The sequence below is a fragment of the Hypomesus nipponensis genome, chromosome 28 (assembly GCF_054491055.1).
Source record: "Hypomesus nipponensis isolate SF chromosome 28, ASM5449105v1, whole genome shotgun sequence".
NCBI lineage: Eukaryota > Metazoa > Chordata > Actinopteri > Osmeriformes > Osmeridae > Hypomesus > Hypomesus nipponensis.
This window is the reverse complement of record NC_140388.1, coordinates 6,926,776-6,949,269: the sequence shown is the minus strand read 5'-3', so window position 1 is coordinate 6,949,269 and position 22,494 is coordinate 6,926,776. Positions and strand designations below refer to the sequence as shown.

The window sequence follows — 22,494 nt, the reverse complement described above, 5'->3', positions numbered from 1 at the left end:
CGTTATATATTAAATATACGTTTAAAAGAGATGTAAGTGGAAAGAATACCAGATATAACCCTTTGCCTCTACAGCCTCAAAACAATTACTATGAATGGAATAACTATGAACAGCAAAGCAACAGAATACCCTGCATTCACAGTTCAACTGCAAGCTGGTAATCGCTTTAAGCTTTATTAACCAAAACTTAAGGTACAGTAAGCTACAGCATCTGCATCAGTGCAGAACACAATATTTTACTGAGGCAAAATCGTAACATCGGTGGTGGAAGGAGTATTCAGATCCTTTAAGTACTAATACCACACACTAGTACTAATACCACTAACTCCCAAATTCGCTGATATATTGCCGATGCTAGCTGACAGTCCTCTTGCTGTGGATCTTGTCTTCGACTGGATGAAGATTCAGCAGTGTTTTTCTTTACATTCCTACAGTGCTAGAATCAGCCCTCACGCTTGAGTTCTAAATATTTCCGACGCTTCTACCAGAGTGAGTTATTTATAAAACCTTATCTAGACAGCATCAACTGATGCTTGAGTAAAACAGATTTTTCAATGCTGCTTACAAACCTATAAACTAAACGACTTTCGTTTGTAAGTAGCCTAATTATGTTAGCCTGGCTTCAGAAAGGCACTAAAAGAACGCGTGTAGCCAGACACGTCCACAGAGGTCCAAGTCCAACCAGAAACATCGGGTAGGCTACAAATCATGAGCTCAAAACTTGTTTAAATAAATACATTTATGTATGGCTGCGTGAACTAGGAGGGGGATGCAGCACCCCCTGACAGCGAGAATTTAAAATGATATGACTTTAAAATCCACCACTGCGGAATAGCCCCGCAGTAGCGGACTGGCCATCGGGAACACCGGGAGATGAATGACGATGGAAAACGAGGATAAGGAACGGAAGGGTGGGGCTGAAAAATAAAGAGAAAAAATACATAACTTTCACTAGACAAGGTTTGACCAAAACAGCCTATTTTTATATGAACCACAAGGCTCAAAAAACTATTTTGCGCTCCAATAAAGGCCAAAAAAGTTGGCCTTTGAGTATCGAATACCCAAACTAGCATCACATCAAACACAGATTATGCATGCATTAGCAGGCAGATGTTGTGGCATAGCTATACGGGGGCCGGTTCTGGTGGGCTGGTCGGGATAAAAGTCCAAGGCCTATTTTTACTCCCAGTCCGTCCCTGCCGCCCCGCAACATTAAGCCACCCCCTGATAAAATGTGTTCCCGAGACTATGCATTTATGTTGTTAATAAATAGGCTAACAATAAATTGTTGTTGTACCAGCAATCCTAGTTTTGTTTTTCACTGTAGAAATCTCAAATTCCATAATGATTTGCCAATGCAAGAGAGTACCGGCACCTTTTTTCTCCCCTTCAAGCACTGCACTAGTACTAATACCACTAACTCCCACATTTTCGGGATTAGTTTCAGGATATCTTGGTCACGTTGTTGTTTTAACCTTTGTATTTTGCCCCAAGTCACATCTACCCAATCACTTGCTTATTAAAAAAAGAAAACGTTTCTTATGGGCCAATTAGGGTCTTTATTTTCTTCCCGCTGAAGTACATTTAAAATGTATTAAAAAACAATCCGGCCAATCCAGGGCCCCCTGCACACGTGGGACGCTGCAGCCTAGTCAAGCCTGTCCGCGCCTGCGAGGGGGGTTTAACTTGCTTTCCAGTAGGCCAATGAATCTAATTTGGTTGTGTGGGTTGGTTTGCTAGAAGGGTGGAGCCACGGGATGTATAAAATTGATCTGCAACAGCGAACAGTTGCAACATACATCAAAGTACCTGGAGAAGTGAACGAACAGGGTGAAGAACCATGGATAAACATAAGTGAGTAGCAGGACAAGTACATTTTAAAGCACGCTCAGAGCAGTATAGGCTAACCTTTACTCTCCTTTTATATAAACATATTTTTTTCTAGTGTTCCTTTATACAGAAAAGGCATTGTCTGTATAACCTATCAACTTTTCAAGTCATTCGTATATGTAAATGTTGAATCTTTTGATGTTAAGCAAATTATTAATTTACCAACGCGTTGTTCAAATCTGAGACACGTTGATATCGTGTGTTTTATAATTGCTCTTTCGTTTCTGCAATCATATTTCATTGGACATTTTTAAGTAATGAAATTGTCATGTCGGTCTTGCAATACGAAGTATTGAGGGTTAGGGTTAGAGTGCTTTATTCTAAACTAATTTAAGGCAGAGCACTGAATCTCTTGGTAGGCTAATAATTTTCTCTTAACAGTATTTTACAAGATCAAAAGTAAGTAGTTTTTTTTTTTTGCAGTTCAAAGCCATTGGAACCAGTGCAAATGCACCTGGAGGACAAACAAAAGAGGTTTGCTGAGGTCAAAGATCACAGCATATTTTTCAAACAAGTCCAAGTGGACGAGACTCTGAAAGGTAATGAGGATGATGGATACTTTAAGTATTCCTTGAAATTCAAAAATGCGATTGACATTCTTAAACATTCTATATGTTTTCCAGTGAACGTCCACAGAAAACCGATGGGTACCACTGTTCATATGGCCTTCTCTTTCCGACATAGAAACATAATGTATGTTCTCGCTGTGGAGGACAACACTGTTAAGGTAAAAATGGTACCCTACCACCAACATAATCCATTACATGATTATGATGATCATTTTGATAGGCTATTATGCAAATTTGTGTAGTCTTGAATGTTTTATAATTTTTCTAAATCCTTATCAAAATGTTGGTAAATGCCAGCTGTAATCTCTCACAGGCAGCTGAGAATGTGAATAATTCCCCTTAAGTAAAAACGAGAAGCGTTCTCAATAGCCTACTTTACGTCTGACAAACCAGTACACCAGAGGCAGTGTGTATTCCTATCGTCTTCTGATCAGACTTCTTGTTGTGCTGCTTCCTAGTTGAAGGAGAAGAAGGAAACGATCCCCAGGGAATGCTTCCTGCAGTGGAAGTCGAAGAAGTTAGGGGAGTGGGGCATCCTGGAGTCTGTGGCCCACCCCAACAAGTTCCTGTACATTCAGAATGACACAGTCACCGTCAGCAGCGAGACCGAGCTAAATAAAGTGTCTCTGGACCATTGCCTCTTCAGATTACAATCTAGTCATTTAGCAGACACTCTTATCCAGAGTGACTTACAGTAAGTACAGGGACAAATCCCCGAGGCAAGTAGGGTGAAGTGGACACAATGTCTGATGAAACCTTCTGATTGAGACCTTTGCTGGTGCTGATAAGCCCTGACTTGAATTTGAAGAAACTATCCTGGAAAAAACTGCTCTTGTGAGTCATCACAATATTGCACACGTGGACCATATTATTATTTTTTTTTTTAAGCACAAATCGTGATTCCACAAACCCACTGTGAATGTATGTGAAGGGTGGGAAGAGAAGGTGGGCTACACTTACACACATACAGGACCGTGATGTTGGCACAGTGCAACTGACTGTTTATAGGTAGCCTTTTTATTGAAAGAAAAACATTAAAATCAGCAACAAAAAAAGCTAAAAAAACAGAAAGTTACAGTACATTTGATATTTTATGCCAAAATTGAGTTTACTTTCTCAACGAACAACTAGGCTACTACTACAATTTGTATCCAACATGTGCACCAAGGCTTGTTACTTTCAAACTGCGGGCTAATTAGATATTTGAAGAGCATTGCTCCCCTGTGGTCATGAGAAGTACTGCAGGTCAACTTGAAACTTGCTGTTATGTACCAAGATACTGTCAATATTCAAACTCGCTGAAAAGATATTTAAATTGGAAAGTACATTTAGTATCTGTTCCTCTGGTTAAAACGGCCTTGTAACATAATTTTTGGCTGGGAATCTACAGTATCTGTTGGTTGGTTTACAAACAACAGATACAAGCTTTTAAAAATGTGCGCTTGTTTTAAACTAATGCAAGCTATCAGACATGACAGTGAATTGTAAATTCCATTAACCAAACAGTTATTTCTATACAGTGAAATGTTTTTATTATAAAATGTTAAATGTGGCTGTGTGTGTTTCTATCAGTTTGTCTTGTCTTATGACAGCTACAGAATAGCTATGTTCTTTATCTTAGTTTTTTTCAACTGCTTGCATACAAAATCCTTGTCACACAATTTCTGAAACCTGACACTCAAACACCAGAACCACACATCAAATCTACAAAACCATATGCACATTTTTGGCATTTGACTCAGTTTTCAATTTCATGAAACACTTTTTGCAAAACACAACACACAATTCTCCACGTAAAACACAAAATTCTAACAGGAGGCATCTTGATTTCCTTTTTCAAACACAGCCAATCAAAACGCTATACTAATTCATCATTGCCTCAGACTAACTCTGCAAACACTGATTGCTTTACTCAACACAAACAAATCGAATAGGCCTATAAATAACTCTAATTTGAGTTGATTTACAGTGGTGGGTATAATTTGAACCTTTACTGTAGCAATTATAACAGGTATGTAACAATCTACTGTAATGTACACATGTTCTAATGTACACATAATAGCTGTTTCAGCACAACACACGGTATACTACACACAAACATATATGTTAGCACCCATGCGTCCTTTGACTGCAGTGCAATGCATGATTGGTCATAGCCTTCATTTATGTGTGTGTGTGTGTGTGTGTGTTGACACATCCGTTCACCCAAACGGAGAGTGCACATATGCAGGCATATCGGCTCTGCTGTGCACTTTCTCATCACATAGTAACACTGGCCAAATATAGCTCAGAAGATCCCCCATCCAATAACCTTTGGTTTCACCCCTCTCAAGCAAGGAGACACCAACCTGCCCTCACCCTCCTCTCTACCTCACCCTCTCCTCTCTACCTCACCTTCCTCTCTTCTTCCTCCTCCGTACCCTCCTTCCTGCTAACTCTTCTCCCCCTAGCCTGCGTCTCTCCATCTCTCATTCTCATACACCTCTCAATCTCTACCTAATATATCTCTGTTTTGATTCTTCCTCTTTCTCCCCTTTACCCTGCCCCCTCTGAGAGTAGTTTGGGACCTTTTCAGCATCCACAGTGTTGATTGGTAGGCTTGTTGCCATGGGCTGTGGGCAGATTAAAGCTGGCTGAATAGGAATATCCGGCATGTGAGTGAGTGAGATAGAGAAATAAGCGATTCCTCGCAGGTTAATGATATCATGTTTACTTTGTTGTTCATTGTTCAACAATCCTCTACCGTGGAATATTTGTTGAAAGTGTGACTGAGAGATGGTTTACTATGCTCACTGGGAGCGGAATGTCCTCTTGGTTTATGGGGTGTGCACTGAGTGTGAGAAGACTGTTTTCCTGGTGACTTGAATCGTTCCTTAGCTGCAGCGTAAAGAAAGGGATACACTCAGTCGGGTTGGTGTGTGTCATGTCCCCTACCCTTTCCAGTCACGGGGAGTCACGACTACAAAACCAAGTTGAATCGAGAGCACACGATGTGTGTCCCTGCGTCATACTTGGCTCTCTGCTCGTCTTCAAGGCGCGGTGTTCAGCCTGACTGTCAGACGCCTGTTCATTTACACTGACAACACAGTTAGTGTGCAGCCCTGACGAGACAACATGCATGGATCATGGGGTGTGATATGGATTTGTGTGTGTGTCACAGGCCACCTTAAAGCTACTCTACAAACCACCCTGACTCCACCCACACACACACACATACACCCTTCCTGTCCACTCCCCTGGGCTGGGTTTCCGGTGTGACAGTGGATTAGCAGCACTCTTATCTCAGCACCAGTCCAGCGTGACTTGGAACCCGCTCAAAATAATCCCTTCTATCACTGGCAGGACGCCCAGTGTGGCATTAGATGCCCTTGAGCTGTCCTCTCTCGTTTTTTTCCGCACTCACTCTCTCACTATTTGTCACACACCACTGAGAGGTCATCGGTGGGTTGCCTGTCATGGGGGAAAGGGAGGGTGTGTGTCTGTGTGTGGGGGGAGGTGAGGGGGCTATGGAGAGTGGAGGGATCCAGGGAACACGAGACCAGATCTCCCCACAGGGCAGCAGTGCTGGACGGCACATCCAGACACCAGGAAGAGGGGAGTGGTGAAACTCAGGCAGAGATCCTTGTTGCGCGGTCGATCGGAACAATGTCACACCACGTTTGGCCGAAACACCATCTATGGTTATGTGGCTGGTTGTGCGAAAGAAAACATAAGACATTAACGTGCTTAGTTGCATTGTATTGATAGTTCGCAAAAGATGCATGATAGTTGTTGTGAAACGTGTGGTAAAGACGCATGAAGTGGTTGCACGTGTGCATATTGCAATCACGTGGGTGAGGGTAGTAGAGCAGAAAAAACCTGCCTAATATGTAGTGGACGAGTCAGAGAAAGTTAAGCTAGAGAAAGTGAAGCTAGAGGAAGTTCCATGCGCCTGTACGATCTGTTTGTTCACAGTCTTAACAAATTTGACTGTTCTTTGCAGTCAAACCATTATCTTAGTACAACAGTTACACAGTTCAGGCTTTTTATTAGGTTACCGATTTCCACTTCTGGGTAAATCATTATTCTTGAGATTTATCTGCTTATTTCTTACCACATGTACGAACACGAAAACAAGGATTCCAACTTTTTGAAACAAAAAGTTAAATATACTGCTTATGAATGCTTGCAAATTAACGCCTGTATTTCATCCAGTCTCTTCCATCAATTCTGGACAGAATGCCACAGATGGTCCCCACCCTATACAAAAATGTCACTACAAGAGAATATATATAGTAATTGGGGTAAAGATGGCCTTTAACCTCCTTAGGTCATTTCAAGTTCACATCAGGTCATATAGTCCCTTGTCTTCTTCTCTCTTCTCGGTTCTAACATCACATGAGAATTGCATGGTATCAACCACATCTCCGATACTATCTAGACTATAAAATGTGCCTAGTCTGTGGAATACCTTTGATCTGTGCTCCAGGTCTGTTCCGCTAGTCCCCTCACCCTTCACCCTGACAGACGGTGACCAGCTGACACATTTGTAAGCAATCATGATCGAGACTGACAAAAAGGTTTTTCCTCAGCAAATCATTTTTATTTCTCATTGAAAGATACTTGGTAGAATATTACAGCAGAACACATGACGGAAACAGCTGCCATTTCACGTAACACAGAACAGGAACAAGGATGTTGTTCAAACGTGTGTATGTGTATAGCATATTTATATCAATAGAAAATAACTATTGCTCCCAGATCATATTTTTTATATTGTGTGAATGGCAAATACTCCTGTGTGCTGAGATGGTGGGAATTCTACAGGGTCGTACAGCAGGGTAAGGAGGGGCTGGGACGTTTATGGAAGTGTTTCAAGCCATGACACGTTGCAGGTCGGTAAGTAAACTTCTGAATCAATTTTTTCCTTGTCCGTTGCAAATTATGAAGGAAACTAAAAATAGGCGTAAAACTGATAAATACCAACAGCAATCAAAACAACAAAAGAAAGACAGCACAAGGCAGCCCCAGAGAAGGAGCAGGCATGCACACTTCATAATACTTCAAAAGATGTTTCTGTGTGGTCAGTTTTGCATCGCTACAGCAACTGAAAAAGTGGCCTGCCAGCTCGTGATGGAAGGAGGAATCGGACGAGGGTGAAGCTATTCTGTCAAATGAGGAAACATAATGACAATTATGGTGGCGGCTGCACAGGTGTTTAGTGACACTAAACACTTTAGTGGATCTAAACACACAATCAAAATACATGGTCACTTATTCTTGCAAAGAAGGAAATAAATGTTAGGATAAAAGAAAACATTAGAGAAAAAAAACCAGGTGATTTATCACCTCCAAAGGATTGCATCCAAGTTTAGTGTTTAAATAAGCCTTTTTTTGTTGTTGGCCTACTTATGTCAAAAATGTATTATAGATATATCTTAACATATTTGAATAGATTTATTTTTGCAAAATAATTCTATCTATACTTGATATTTAGTAAGTAATATATCTTCCAGTAGATTTAGTACAGCACCCTGCTTTGTGGGGTTATCTAAAAGCACCAATATTTTTTACAATCTGACTGAGTCTCAGTCATGAGATGGTCTGAGTTCACTGAGAACTGAATGGCACGTCCAAAGCTTGACGTTTAAGGACAGTCCTTTTTTGACTTAGCTTGATCCAAGCCCATTATCACGAGTGAAGCTTTTTCAGCAATAAAATCCCCAAACTAAAGCCTGGAGCAAGTCCTGGCTGTGGCAGCGCCCTCTCGAGGTAGACACTGGGTGAAACATCTCCCTCTGTTCGCACAGGGAAGGGGAAACAGGCTCAGGTCTCACTGTTGGACCCATAGATGGACCCGGATCAGCCCAGGGTGACCAAAGTATCTGACATGTGTCGTTCCAGTTCTGACAACTGCTGGAGCAGTGATGGTGACTGAGAAGAACACAGAACCAGACAGGAGGCCAGGCTGGTGGAGGCCAGGCAGGTGGAGGCCAGGCAGGTGGAGGCCAGGCAGGTGGAGGCCAGGCTGGGGTGTATCTTTAGAGGCTGCCCAGGGGCTACTGCCTTGCCCAATAACGTGCCCTGGTGGATGGGCTGGAATTTATGATGCTTCGCAGAACAAAACTAAATACAGTGGGCATCAACACAACCATAGGAGTCACTAGTAGGCAGATTAACCCAGAGCAACATCAGGGATGTGGAGCTGCACATCTCTTAGCTTTATACACACACATTTTCACACTTTCTTATCAAAGACATTTACATGGGTCAGGTCCAAGTGTATTTCTAAAGACTTTAAAATAGATAGCTCTATAAACGGGACCAGTATTCTACTGCTATTTTAGAATATATATAATGCATCGTTTGCTCGGTTAGATGAGTGAAATGGACAATATTTCACCAATGGGGAAATATCAGACAGCTTTTCGTGTCCCCTAAATAATGCAGTTTTCACTTGTTAAACTAAAATATCCTAATCTTTTTATATCACGATTCTCTTTAACAGAGAGTATTTCTCAGTCGAATATAGGCCTACTTTACTGAGGCTACTCCGTTGTTTTGTCGTAGGTTCGATTCGTCATGCACATAGTCGCTCCACTCTTCAAGCTTTGCGTCACGGTTTCATCTCGATTTTATAGCCGGCTTGATCAATCGTCGTCCACCTCTTCTCCCTCAGATTCTTCTCCTCCTCTGCGTTCGAACATTTTATCCCTGTGTCTGTCTTGAATCTCCTTCATCTCCTCGGCATAGCGGGAGAAGGCGCCTCCAAACTTGCCCCATGCTTTAAAGGGAATAGTAATAGAGTTTCTGTAGCTGGGCTTAACTTCGCTCACCCTCAAGAAAACTCCGTACTTGTTAGATCCGACGTCAAAGAAAAACCGTTTAGAGTCCACCATGATGGATGTTCCCTCCGGAAGCTCGCTGTAGCCCCCGGCACCCCCGCCGCCGGCCAGCTCCTCGTCATCACCGCCGTAATCATCTATCAACTTGGCCAAGGCATCGCGGAACTCTATTAAACCTTGTGCGGGAAGGGCGATGGTTTGTCCTGACTGCATACCACCAGGGATGCCACCTCCCCCGACTCCAAAACCAGGCCCACGGTTGACGGTTTGTCGGATCCTGAGAAACCTCCCTCGCTGGTTCTCCTTGAGATCGAGGTAGTATTTTCTGTTCTCTCTGACCAGGAACTCGCTCTTCAAGGCTCGCCTAGGCCCACTGTCATCCCCACCGGATGACTGAGCAATCTGCTCCGGGCTGCTAGGCCCAAGTTGGGCATAGTGCTCTATGAAATCTCCAAGGTAGTCACGGAACTCCGCCGCAACCGACATGGAAAGGGTCAGTCGACTTTTCGAACCCCCGGCGCCGACCTCGGCGATTTTGATGAACCTGCCTTTTGCGTTCTGCTTTACATCCAGATAGAAGCGTTTGTTCTGAATGTCCAGGCGCTTCGATGCCAACTCCTGCGTCTCTTGCTCTCTCTGGTAGTGCTGAAATCCACTGCTTCCACCCCCTCCACTTCCACCACCACCACCACCACCACCACTGCTGCCACCGCGCTCACTCCCACTGTCCCCATCCGCCATCTTCGCCACCAGCAGCCAGCTTCTCCGTCCTGCGTATCTGTGACCCTCCTGTGCTTACGCTACTCGCGAAGCTTCCGAGCGTTGAATACTGTACTATGATAGGCCACACCTAATGTCAATTACAACAGCAGATGGAAAAGCTGTCTTTTTACTGGTGTTTTTTCTTGCCATTCAAGTTAAACATGCCCTGCTGATTCGATACTTACTCTCCCTTGACGCTCTCTCAATAACTTTCCCACCTATCTGTAACTACTGTACTTGAAACAGTGCCTACATGTATTTAATACGGTACCGGGGGATATTGGGTCAAGATGTTTTGAACATTAACCACGTATAACTACCACATCTTTAATGGGAATAAACTCACCTTTAATAACACTTTCAGAAATCACAGATGACACAACTACATGGCTCTTTCATAGCATCAATCTTAATTTCTAAATACAAGTACACGTTTTAGACCCCCTGAATCTTCAAATCCCGCCTACTTGTTGGTCTCGTGCGCAAAAAAAGGACAAGCCAATTTTGAGGTGGGGGATGGGCAGATATTGTAGAAGAGGACAAACGATTGGCTAGCCAAAATATTCGAAGTAACAACAGTCATTCCTATTGGCTAATGTCCACTCGCGAGGGGTCGCAATGAGCAAAGATTTGCCAAAGGGTTTATTGTTACTCTCCGTTGGGAGCCGAAATTATTTGAGATCTCATCAGTTCTACAGTCGAGTAACAGGACGCTGAAATGGTATGACTATCTTGTGTGTTATATAATAGCTATTTCAGTTCAAATGTTTGTGTTCTGTGCGCGAATGTCTCACATTTTCAGCTGGCTTTTGGCACAAAAAAGGTACCTTGCTAGATGCTACCTAGCTTGCAAAATTGGCTGGCTAACATTAGCCAACTAGCAAGTTTTGCCAGAAGGCCTACTTACTATTTTAATGAAATGTTTAACCGTAATGCTCACGTTTTAGAAATGACTACGTATGCATTTAATATCATGGTGGGTTTGAAGGAAAATGTCCTGCGTTCAGGGAACGCTAGCTAGTTAGCTTGGCCGTGTCTCAAATTTAGCGGGTAAATGGAATCGCTTTTTTGGTACACTGATTTAAAGGCGGGCTAACTAGTTTACGGTGTTCAATCTGGTTGTAAACTATGGTAACCAGTCTAGTTGAGTTCTGCCGCGAGGCTCGAATGTCCGACCTAACCAACAATGTGTGATACTTTAATTTAAATCTAGCGTATTTGTCCAACACATGCGTTTTCTGTAGGTAAGAATCCCATCAGGACACCTTATTTAATTGATGTGCTTGTGCGGCTAACTTGGTCTCATCAAAATGAAGATGCATTTGTCCATAATAGAAATACCAGGAAGGTTTTCAGAGTTCAACACCTATAACCAACCTAAACCCCCTGAAAACGTACTTCATGGCGTGTTAAAATCAGCTGCTGCCGTCAGCAGTGACGGCAGATTGGCGGGAAAGGTGAACAGAAACGTTTGAATGCTTTTGAAATGACGGCTATAAGCCTATCAAACCAGCATGTCTTTCTCTAATGTGCGCAACTCGGGTGTATTTGATTATTTTACCCTTGTAAATGTGTGTGGGTCCATGCAATGAACAAGTTTGTCCAGTCCCTGTTTACTAAATGTCCACATGCTCTACTTTCAGGCTGGAGGTAAAGCAGGTAAGGACAGTGGCAAAGCCAAGGCAAAAGCTGTCTCACGTTCCCAGAGGGCTGGACTGCAGGTGAGAATGAAAGATCAGGGGCGGAGAATTCTTCCACTTGAAAACTGCCCACTCCTCCCTAACCCAGTCCCGTGTTTCCCCCTCCAGTTCCCAGTGGGCCGTATCCACAGGCACCTGAAGACCCGCACCACCAGCCACGGCCGTGTGGGAGCCACAGCAGCAGTGTACAGCGCCGCCATCCTCGAGTACCTCACCGCTGAGGTGAGACTGAGCTCTGCTTTTCTACTTTCATACAGAGCATGGTGGAACCATGCCGTTTATCCATATACGTTCATGCGTGATGTTACATATAATTGCAATGAATTGAAATCCTGTGAAACAAAAATGTTGATCGTGTTGCTCTGCTGGTTGCCAGGTGCTGGAGTTGGCGGGCAATGCCTCCAAAGATCTGAAGGTGAAACGTATCACACCCCGTCACTTGCAACTCGCCATCCGCGGTGACGAGGAGTTGGACTCTCTCATCAAGGCCACCATTGCAGGAGGCGGTGAGTTCACGCACTATCCCTTAAGATGCATGTGCTTCCCACTTCAAGGCTCAGGATTACATGTTACACATCCTTGTCTTTTGAGTCTTTTCAGAGCCATTGCATTCTCGTCTTAACGATTTGCTGTGGTTTGCAGGTGTAATCCCACACATTCACAAGTCCCTGATTGGGAAGAAGGGGCAGCAGAAGACTGCGTAGTCACCATGTTCAGCAAGACCATGAAGGCTTGTTGAGTCTCGGACCAGACCAGGAGGTTGTTTTTTTTAGTTTTTTTTTTATTGTTATTAATATTATAGCTAACAGAGCGAATGCTAGGTTTTGTGTTATTGTAATATTTCCCCAAAACTACAGAAAAAATGTCCTAGACAGGACACCAAAAACAACTAAAAACATTTGTATGTTATTTTAGATTGTAAGTCAGGGAAATCATAATTTGTCAAATTGTGATGGTGGATTTGTTTGATTGGCTGGGGAATCAGAAATGTTTTATACTGAAATGGAATTGTTAAACCATTTTTTTTATAAAAATCTGAATTGTTTGTGGTCTTTTTCATGCATAATCTCCACTTTCTGGTGACACAATTAGTTCCTTTTTCCCTTTTCCAGATCTTATGGATAGAGATATATACTGTCTTACAAGTCAGTACTACTACTACTACTACTCAGGACAGCCTAATAAACTGCTTTTGTGTGCTATTAGTATTTTTGTTGAGTAATTAAATCCCCCACATTAAGCAGGCCCTTTCTGCTGTGGTATTAGTCTGATAAAGGAAGACTCGGTAACATTACATGTGCAAGTTTATGCCCCTCCAGCACCACATGGAGAGTTCTGCTAAGGACAACTGCCATCAATAAGCTCTCAAGTGAGTGAAGAGACTGGAGCATGATGCAAAATGGGGCAGGCAATAGATTTGGAGTTTGTCTTCATTGACAATGATCATTTTTGGCCGCATGTACTTGAGTAGATACATTTCATGAGATTAAAGTATTGGAACTTTTTGGTTATCAAGTTTCTTTTCTTTTAGTTACATGGAGATGGTGTCTGGATACATAACTTATACTTCACCAGCAGGGGGCACTTGTGTTATGCGGTTAGGAAGTGCAACCTGTTCTACCGAAGGGGTCCTTAGGTGAAATGTATTTGTAAACTGCCAATTCTGTTAAGAATCATAGGAGACTGAGAGTAATTTCTTTTTATTCATCTGATGAAGCAATTTTGAGATCAGCAAGCACAAAATACACATCCACATATAGCATACTATGTAGTAACAAGGCACATACCGAGGTTGAAACTCAATCCAAATCCAATGTTGTGAGAAAATCCCATACCACTCCTTATCCAACAACTGCATCCATCACCCACAATCAATAACATCAAAAGCATAATTTACTGCAGGTAGAAGCTGCTGACCATAAATGAGTATTGCTACAATCTCAGCCGTTTAATTTATATTTGATAGCATAGCTTCCCATCAAGGGTACTCATATCTTGCTTTATAGACAATCAAAAGTGCCCTCTCTGTCCTCCCCAGTCTTTTGCATATTTATCTTGAGGTGAAGTGGGTTTACTGTCTCGGCAAGATCTTTTCGAAAACATTAGCATCTTACACCAGACGTGGGATGCGTTTCCACTCGAAAACAATGAGAACATTGCAAAACGATTATTTTCCATCCTCAATTTCCACACACTGATGAAACATTTTCACCTGAAAGCAAAACATTACCAGACAGTTTTATGATGGATTTACACTGCTGTGTATACAAACCAGTATTTTTGTCCTCAAAATCATAAAGCATTATGACTTGTCGGCTGGCTGATGGTTCTGGCAGATGGTTCTGTTCTTGATCTCACTGGTCCTGGCTGATCTGGTGGTATAAATTGGACTTACATTTTCACATTGTTGGTTGTAAACTGAATAAGATCAATTACATATTAATATAATCTAACACATAATCTAACAGGGAGTCAGGTGGCTGAGTCGTTAGGGAATCGGGCTAGTAATCTGAAGGTTGCCAGTTCAATTCCGGCCGTGCCAAACTGACATTGTGTCCTTGGGCAAGGAACTTCACCCTACTTGCCTCGGCAGAATTCTCTGGATGTCTGGGCAAAAGCTCTGGATAAGTGCACCGTTCCTGGATGTACTGCAATACCAGGTTAATGCGTGGAATGTACGGAGCAAGTCAGGTTCATACAGCTTCCCCACAAGGAGTACAGGACAAAAGCCCCACAAGGGGGCGCACATTACAATTACCCCTAGAGGGTTTACAAGTGGAAGTCCGAGTTTGGGAGGTCCATCCAGGCTTTCGCCCCGATGGCTCCGTCCTCTCCATCCGGTCGTCCTCGGTGGTTGTCGAGCGCCTGGCCCTCTGCCCTCGGTCGCGACATATATCGCATAATAAAAAACATCACATTTAAACACAAGTATCGTTGATAATGGCGTATGCAAATATGTTAAACTAACAATTTAGTAGCCTACATTAGTTTCCAACTAGTAGGATCAACTTCCTGGTCACATGACTTGGAAAATAAAATAAACCAAAAGAGTACGTCTTATCACTTGTATAAAAAAAAAACACAACAGATAAATAACAAAAAGGTAAAAGTGTTACGTTTCTTCACATTCTGAAATAGCAATTAGGCCATATTTGGAAAAGTCAACAAAGTCCAATGAACCTACAATAACATTGCCTAAGAGCAAAATGTGCATCAATGTCGTCATTTAGCGGTAAAACGTTTCTCCTACGCCTTAGCAGGAGTAAGCATAGCAATGTAAATGACCTGTGCTTTCACAATAACCACACAGCATGGCATGTACTGTGGACTACTATCAATCATAAGGACTTGGGCTGGTTGCAACTCGTAATTCCTTCTCGCATCTTGGCTAGGTCACAACTAACGCTACACAGGCTAGCACACTGTTGGCCTTCTGAAATTCCAACATGGGAAGCCCTAGCCCATAGTGGTCTTCAATCCTCCTACTTCTCACAGCCCACTGTCCTGCATGTTTCCTTGGTCCACACCTGAGTCAAATTAATAGTCTTTACCAGGTTTCTGCTCAACTAGTTAGATAACAATTTATTAATCTGAATTATAGCTAGTTGTGTTGGAGCAGAGAAACATCTCAAACATGCAGGGCCTGAGGTTCAGGGTTGAGAGCGACTGCCCTAAACACGACCTAATGCCACGAACACACTTTTTGAAAAGTAAATGCAAATGTAACTAACAGTTGTTTTACTCAGTATTCAAATTAAATCGTAGGCTACTCACCAAAGTGTTTAAAACTTTCGAAAATAAACTTGCCAAAGGTGTTCTTTCAAAATACCAGTTACAGTACTTTAACAGAGTTATAAATACACGCCAACTTGTTCAGTAGCCATCGCCTTGGCATCTGATGGAGGCGATCCTTCGAAACTTTTGTCTCCAGAATATAATTATGTTAGATGGTGCTGCCACATATTCTACAATAACAAATCCCATGGCAGCTTACACTTCCACATTCCAGTTCAAACATTTTTTTCCCAACTGTTCAACTTTATTACCCACAGGATGTGAAGACCTTCAAACCAAATATGGTGTGATGAGTTAATCCCAGCTCAGAGTCCACTCACTCAGCTATCCACAGGGACAACATGAAAGATATGGCTGCCTTGCATCTTCAAAGGTAAGGAATCATTTGTTTTTTTTCTCATGTCTGTCTCTTACTGTACATCTCTCCCTTTCTCATCTCTCTCTTGCCCTCCTCTCTCTCCGCCTCCCTCCCTCTCTCCTTCTCTATCTCCTCCCTTTCCTCTCTCATTGTCTATCCTCCCCTTTCTGCCTGTCTTTCCCTCTACCCTTTCTCCATGTCTTCTCTCTACGTCCTAACTAAGTCCCAGTTTTATTAAAAAGTATATTCTGTATATTTTACAATGCAAGTGTCAAATCAAATTGTACCCTATCTGTAGATCTGCCATTCCCTTTGTCTTCTAGACTCTGAAGCTCAAGTTACCATAGGGTTTAGCCGTGTGTTTCATGTCTGAGACCAGCTGTGAGTCTGTTTCTTGCCTTAGTGCCACCATGGATAATCAGTCCACAAACAATTCAAGAATTGGGAGAGCAAGAGAAGATTTAATATTTACAGATCAAAATATAGAAAAGTGATAGTACTCATCTTTATTGCCTTAAACTGTGTGTAGAGTATGTATAAGGGGGACATATGTGCTGATGGTAGCACAATGTGACTGTACAGGGATATCGCCCATACACAGGCATGCACACTGTGGCGACAGACTCCTACACAGCCACACAGTGGACTGGATGGAGGGGTAGAGGAGAGGAGATGGATTGAGTCGATCAGTGTTGGATGTCTGCTCCAGGATACCGCACTTTACCTCTCAATACCTTCATTCCACAAGTAAAAGCAATTCTTTCATTTACATTACATTTATTCATTTAGCAGACACTACATGATCCATTTGATCCAAAGCGACTTCCAAGAGAGAGCTTTACAAAGTGCATAGGTCCCTGATAATAACAACAACCAAAAACATTGCGGGTAGCCAAAACATGAAGCAGAAGCACAAATTGTGAACCAAAATAAGTGTCAAAGGGATCAACCATAAGAGCATGTAGTTAAACAAGTTACAATTAAACAACAGATGCTTTAGATGCTAAGGCAGTACAACTGGTCACAATTGCCACAATTTAAAACCATAGCACTGCTCTGACGCACATTACAAGGTCAGATGATTTAAAGATGTAACAAAGGAAACATGGTCAAAGAGTTTGAACTAAAAATCCTGTTTATTAAATCCAGATATACATTTATCAACTTTGAGACCCATATAGCTTCACAGTGAATTAGCAACCAGATGAGCAACCACATGGGCAACCACATGGGCACCCAAATCTCACTTTGTAATCAAGACAAGGTTTGCCTTTCTGATCCTGATTGCGGCAGACGAAGCCCTGGGTTGGATTGTAGCTGGAAAATAAGGCATAAGATCAATACAGTACAGTCCATGACATGACATCCTCAAAAAGCAATTGAGAACGATTGTTAGTAAAAACCTTGGTTAAATGATAATCTGTGATATCCATGTCCATGTCTGTAACATTATGGTAAGGAAACTTCTGGCCAGAGCTTTTTAATTTTTCTCAATGAAATCCAAAACACAGGAATAAATCGCCCAAATGTATTGAGTCTTTCAGAATAAAAAGCTAAACTTCTCACTTAAGGACTATTTTAATGGGTAGTAAGGAACGGTTATACGTACTTGAAGAAATTCTGCCCCCATGCGTTAACGCAATCTCGTTTTACGCAACAAAAAACACAGTTTCTTTTTTACCCTGGGAATCACCTATCATCACATGATTCCGACCAGAGCCTTAAAACAGAGCCTGTTAAAGGAGAGCCTTGCCACTCCCTATTAAACCCCATTGTACCGAATTTGGCTGCAGTTCCACCAGAGTTCCACTGGGGGTGATCGCGAGCGAATGCATGTTGAATGGGAGTCTATGGAGCTAAACGGCTAAATTTGTCTCTTTCGCCTGATTGTCGTTGAAAAATATCCGATTTGATTGTAGTTTGTGCATGTTCAACATGGATTATAGGTCTAAAATTGAATGAACGAGTACTTATGTCCTTTTGATTTCTTACATGGTGAGTCGTTGTTGCCCATAACACGCTAGCATTCTGCTACTGAATGCTGATTGGTTAGTAAAGGACTGATACGACCAGAGCTCCCTCTTGATGGCATCCGAAGCGGAATCAGAATGTCGGAGCATTAGTAACATTAGCAACGACATTAGCAAGCCAAAACTCTTTCAAGCATGTGTATTGACAGGGAGAGCCTAACCTGTCAGCTGTGTTGTCGATGCCCTGAGAGAAAAAAGTAAGTGACCAGAGCTTGCCGTCAAGCAGTAGCTCTGGTCGTACGATGTGTATGACGTCAATGACATTTTCAAAAGCTTTTTAGAACAGAAAGGCGACTTTAAAACAATCTAACAGCCAGCAGTGTGTATTTTTTTTGCCTCCCGTTTCGAATTCAGAATTCAAATTACTAGACAAAAAATGATATCCTGAGAAAAGTGGATTTTGAGGGGTACCGCTCCATAGACCTCCATTCATTCTGCACTCGCTCGTTAGCGCCCTCTCACATGGAACTTCAACCAGTTCAGAACCCGGAAGTTTCCCGAGAGTGGCAGTTCTCTCTATATTAGACATTCTCTGAAGATAGTGTGGCTCATTTGTTACTCAATTCCCATGATGCAAAGCGGTAAATAGTGTTAAAATGTGCTGATAAGTTTGCTGTTTGTTCGAAATACAAATGTAACTTAATGAATTTCGTTTCTTAAATGTGTCTGCTTAGAATGTACTGTTTTGTTGCGTGGTAATTGTCATTGTTGTGCTGATTTACCATTGTAACCATGAGTTAAGTGACTGTTACATTTGATAAGAACTGCTGGATTCATGTGTACTAAATTTTTAAAGAAGGAATAGCTTTCCTTCTACTATGAATCTGCAGGGAAATGTTGTTAAGGTCCTGTTTTCGCCACGTGGTTTAGATCTGAGGCTTTGAGGGGCCCCTAAGCATTTTAATACATTAATAAGTAATAGTAAAATTAAATTTAGAATTAACTTCTTTAAGTACTTACATTAATGAAAGTGCACTTAAAAGGATTGTAAAGTATACTTTATAACTCTTAAGGAAGTATACTTCATGAACTGAAAGTGCACGACACAGGTTACTTTAGAGTATTCCAAAGTATACTTTGAAGTACTTGAGGAAGTATACTTCATGAACTGAAAGTGCACAACACAGGATAGTGACACTGAATACTTTGCAGTATTCAAAAGTAAACCTTGAAATACACTATAAGTGTACTTTAAAGTGTACTAAATGACCTAAAAAGTGGGCCAATTCAGTTTACTTAGTACAAAAAAAGTATATAAATAAGTACACTGCTAGTATACTTTAAGTAACATGATAATAGTATACTTTTTATACTAACTATACTTACAAAATAAACTTGAAGTATACTTCTTTTTTGTAAGGGAGGCTATGAGACAAATGTCTTAATGTATTTTATATTCCAGAATAAGTCTAATTTTGTGGATGTTTATTTTACAGCAGTATAGTTAATGTGAATGTAAAGTGAATATAACTCCCTCACAATTTAAGTTGTGTTTTCCATCTGAACTTGTCATTTGGACATTATCATCCAGTTAGGCCTATCTGAAGTTAAGTACACCCTTTTAATGTTATTTTCACAAAAAATCATTTATTGGGGTAACATTTTAACAGATCAAATAGATTGAATCATTTGAATCATTAATCGCAATTAATCTTATGAAATAATGTAATTAATCTATAGTTAAATATTGTAATTTGACAGCTATAGTAATAAGGAACGGTTGTACATACGTGAGGAAATTCTGCCCCCAGGCAGGGGCGTTGGTTCCCAAGACAACGCTCTCTATGTAGAGGGGTTTAGCACAGATGACTCCAGGGTTCTTTTCACGGAGCATACTAAGCGTTTCCCAGTCCCCTGTCCCACAAGGGTCGTCACGATCAAACCACTTGGTCCAGCACACTGTTGAAGAACACACAGTTGATGAAAACATTTGGAAAACAACCCAAATAATCGTCTGTTCTGAACAGACCTCAAACCCAATCATGTGTTCATTTTCTAGTGGAAAGGCAAGACGGTTACCTCCTGATGATGCACAAAATGGTGGGTGGCAGCTGAACCGGACACGGTAGTCGTAACAGCGTGGTTTGTGCGGAAGCTGGTCTGCGTTTTTACAGACAAAGCCTGTGTTTGTGTCCATTCTGAACAAATCAAAACCACAGAAGCTATACATTAGAGGGAGGGACTACAATAACATCTAGGTGAAATGAATAAGTAAGTCCAAAGCTTAGACTCAAACCATCATTGCCATCTTCACCAACTCAGGAATATGGTTTAATGTGACGGTGAGAAAAAAATGATGAAATTGAAACATGTATCTCATTCGCTAGGCAAATTAAAACCTGCTAGTCTCACGCCGCAATAATATTCCCAGTAGGGAGACTCCCTCCACTGGTAGTGGTGACCTCTATCTGTACAGGATGGGGACAGATCTTTCCGGGGTTCTCTGAGCGGAGCTTCACAAGGGTCTCATAGTCTCCAGACCCAGTGGGGTTGTCCCTGTCAAACCACTCCGTCCAGCACTCTGCATTTCCACACAGAAAAGATAGGAGGATCGGAGAGAATGAGTTTCCTTGTATTCAACAACATGGCATGTCCACATCGGTTATGAAAAGAAACAAGATGTACTCACTGATGTTCGTAAAGTCAGGCAAGGGAGCTGCCGAGCAAAAGAAAAGCCAATTAAAGTTGGTGTACCAGACACAAGTTAGCATTATCAGTGTACCATGTAAGTGTGCTTAAGTGTTACTTGGTTTTATGGGGTCGATAGGATGGTGTGGATGGTGTGGATGGTGTGGATGGTCTGGACGGTGTGGATGGTCTGGATGGTGTGGATGGTCTGGATGGTCTGGATGGTGTGGATGGTCTGGACGGTGTGGATGGTGTGGATGGTCTGGATGGTGTGGATGGTGTGGATGGTCTGGATGGTGTGGATGGTCTGGACGTTGTGGATGGTGTGGATGGTCTGGACTGTGTGGATGGTGTGGATCGTCTGGATCGTCTGGGTCGTCTGAATCCATTAAGATCCGAAAGAAAAAAATATTTCTTTACCTCACCATAAATTTTGCTAAAACATGTTGTATATATAGGGTATGATATGAGAGGATTTAGAATCTTACTTACGCTTAAGGTCTTTAGGGGTCACTGATAACAAAAGGCAGAAAAAGCATAACATTTTGGGATGTGCAACTGTCATGACTAGATTGTGATTATCTTGAGTTTCTTCTCGTTACATTCTTTTAGTGTAACGAGAAGTAGCAGTACTGATAATGCCAACATTCATGATTATTCCAATAAAAAAGGCTCACCAGAGCTCACAAGCAGTCCTGAGACCAAAGCAAAGACCAGCTGAAAGAGAAATAACAAAACCTATAGCTCATGCACAAGTCAACTATATGGTTCAGGGTTATCAATGGGTTAAAAAAACAATGACATCAAACTGTACCAAATGGATCATGTTGGCCTGCGGCAACATGTAGTTGCACCTCTTAGTTGAGTTGAAAAACTCACCAATCTGAAAGAAAATTATTTCCACATATGCCATTAAACTAGTTATTACCACTATATCAAGATCCTTTACATGATTTAAAAGCATTTTGGACACGTTCAAGCTGTCACAAATGTGGTCAAAACTGCTCACCAAATAAGGGGAAGGTGAGCCTGCTGTTCTCTCTGTGTTTGAAGTGTCAGTCGATGCCCTTTTATATTGCCCCTGTGAATGTCATGGTGTGGAATGGAGAGGGTCACAAGCTTCTGATTAATCAGACAACTAGAGCACAGGAGAGTTTTTTGTCCATTTCAACTTGTGGGACCAAGCTGGGGCCAGTTGTACTGTTAGAGGGGCCAGTTACATTATTGTTGGAATATAGCTTTCTTCACTGCATTTCAGGCATTAACATGGAAAAGAACAAGTTAACAATGACTCAGAATCTACATTCTATGATCCCCACAAGGGGGTCCAAGCTCGTTCTCACAGGGGCACTGGCCCCCTCCGCCCTCCATATATAACGAGTGGTGATTTCAGAAGATGAGGTGCCTTTTGGCACGGGTAATTCCATACATCAGAACTATTAAAATTCGAAGCTGAGGCTTTACGAAACACTCAAAAAAGATTTACTCAACAGTGACATTTGCTGGCAACCACAGAAACAGCAGATAAGTAATCATCTTGAAAGCGTTTCTTCAAGGGGTGTCTGTGGCTGAGCTGTAAAGTGGTGTTTCTGTTGTCAGGGTTTGAGTCACACATACTGCATGTTTCTAGTGAATGTGGAGATGGTATTCCGCAGAACAAAAAGTCTGAATACAATAATATCACAAATGAAAATGCACAGACCTTGAACGTTCATCACACGTAGCCTATATGAAATCCTTTCACCATCCCTGGTGGCTGAGATGTGGTTACTCTGCGATGTGGCTTGAGTGACGACCAAAATACTATATTACAGACTTTTGACAGAAAGACTGATATGCTTTGAATTAGAAATATGCTACATTGCTGTGGGAAGGTATTGAGCTTTGCTGTAATTACTGTGTAAATGTTGTAGGCCCAGCTATTGAGGGGTAAAATAG

The 22,494-nt window shown here is 41.9% G+C and overlaps 3 protein-coding genes and 1 long non-coding RNA gene across 6 annotated transcripts; 2 read left to right on the top strand and 2 right to left on the bottom strand.

Moving 5' to 3' along the window:
• The first annotated feature begins 1,317 nt into the window (after positions 1-1,317).
• LOC146219722 (uncharacterized) lies at positions 1,318-4,011 on the top strand. Its single transcript, XR_014751043.1, has 4 exons — positions 1,318-1,854; positions 2,314-2,429; positions 2,514-2,617; positions 2,918-4,011. It is a non-coding gene; the product is annotated as an uncharacterized LOC146219722 (long non-coding RNA).
• Positions 4,012-7,019: 3,008 nt separating this feature from the next.
• On the bottom strand, positions 7,020-10,042 carry LOC146219721 (transcriptional regulator protein Pur-beta-like). The gene has a single exon (XM_084694657.1). It carries the CDS (start codon positions 10,022-10,024, stop codon positions 9,089-9,091), a length of 936 nt encoding a protein of 311 aa, XP_084550783.1. The 5' UTR covers positions 10,025-10,042; the 3' UTR covers positions 7,020-9,088.
• A 588-nt stretch (positions 10,043-10,630) lies between these two features.
• On the top strand, positions 10,631-12,790 carry h2az2a (H2A.Z variant histone 2a). The gene is made up of 5 exons (XM_084694658.1): positions 10,631-10,766; positions 11,689-11,766; positions 11,854-11,967; positions 12,122-12,251; positions 12,388-12,790. Exons 1-5 carry the CDS (start codon positions 10,764-10,766, stop codon positions 12,447-12,449), a joined length of 387 nt encoding a protein of 128 aa, XP_084550784.1. The 5' UTR covers positions 10,631-10,763; the 3' UTR covers positions 12,450-12,790.
• Positions 12,791-17,015: 4,225 nt separating this feature from the next.
• Positions 17,016-22,382, bottom strand: LOC146219719 (mucin-5AC-like). Of its 3 annotated transcripts, XM_084695232.1 has the most exons (10): positions 21,566-21,627; positions 21,371-21,439; positions 21,234-21,273; positions 21,049-21,069; positions 20,675-20,935; positions 20,558-20,584; positions 20,281-20,449; positions 19,948-20,066; positions 19,659-19,827; positions 17,016-17,215 (listed from the first exon to the last, which is right to left on the bottom strand). In XM_084695232.1, exons 2-10 carry the CDS (start codon positions 21,398-21,400, stop codon positions 17,092-17,094), a joined length of 960 nt encoding a protein of 319 aa, XP_084551358.1. In that variant the 5' UTR covers positions 21,401-21,439; positions 21,566-21,627; the 3' UTR covers positions 17,016-17,091. The 3 variants fall into 3 exon arrangements, with proteins under 3 accessions (XP_084551358.1, XP_084551359.1, XP_084551360.1); XM_084695234.1 differs by lacking the exons at positions 17,016-17,215; positions 19,659-19,827 and adding an exon at positions 22,259-22,382 and having other exon boundaries at positions 19,977-20,066; positions 20,268-20,449; positions 21,566-21,637; XM_084695233.1 differs by lacking the exons at positions 20,675-20,935; positions 21,049-21,069; positions 21,234-21,273; positions 21,371-21,439; positions 21,566-21,627 and having other exon boundaries at positions 20,558-20,639.
• Between the last annotated feature and the right edge of the window lie 112 nt (positions 22,383-22,494).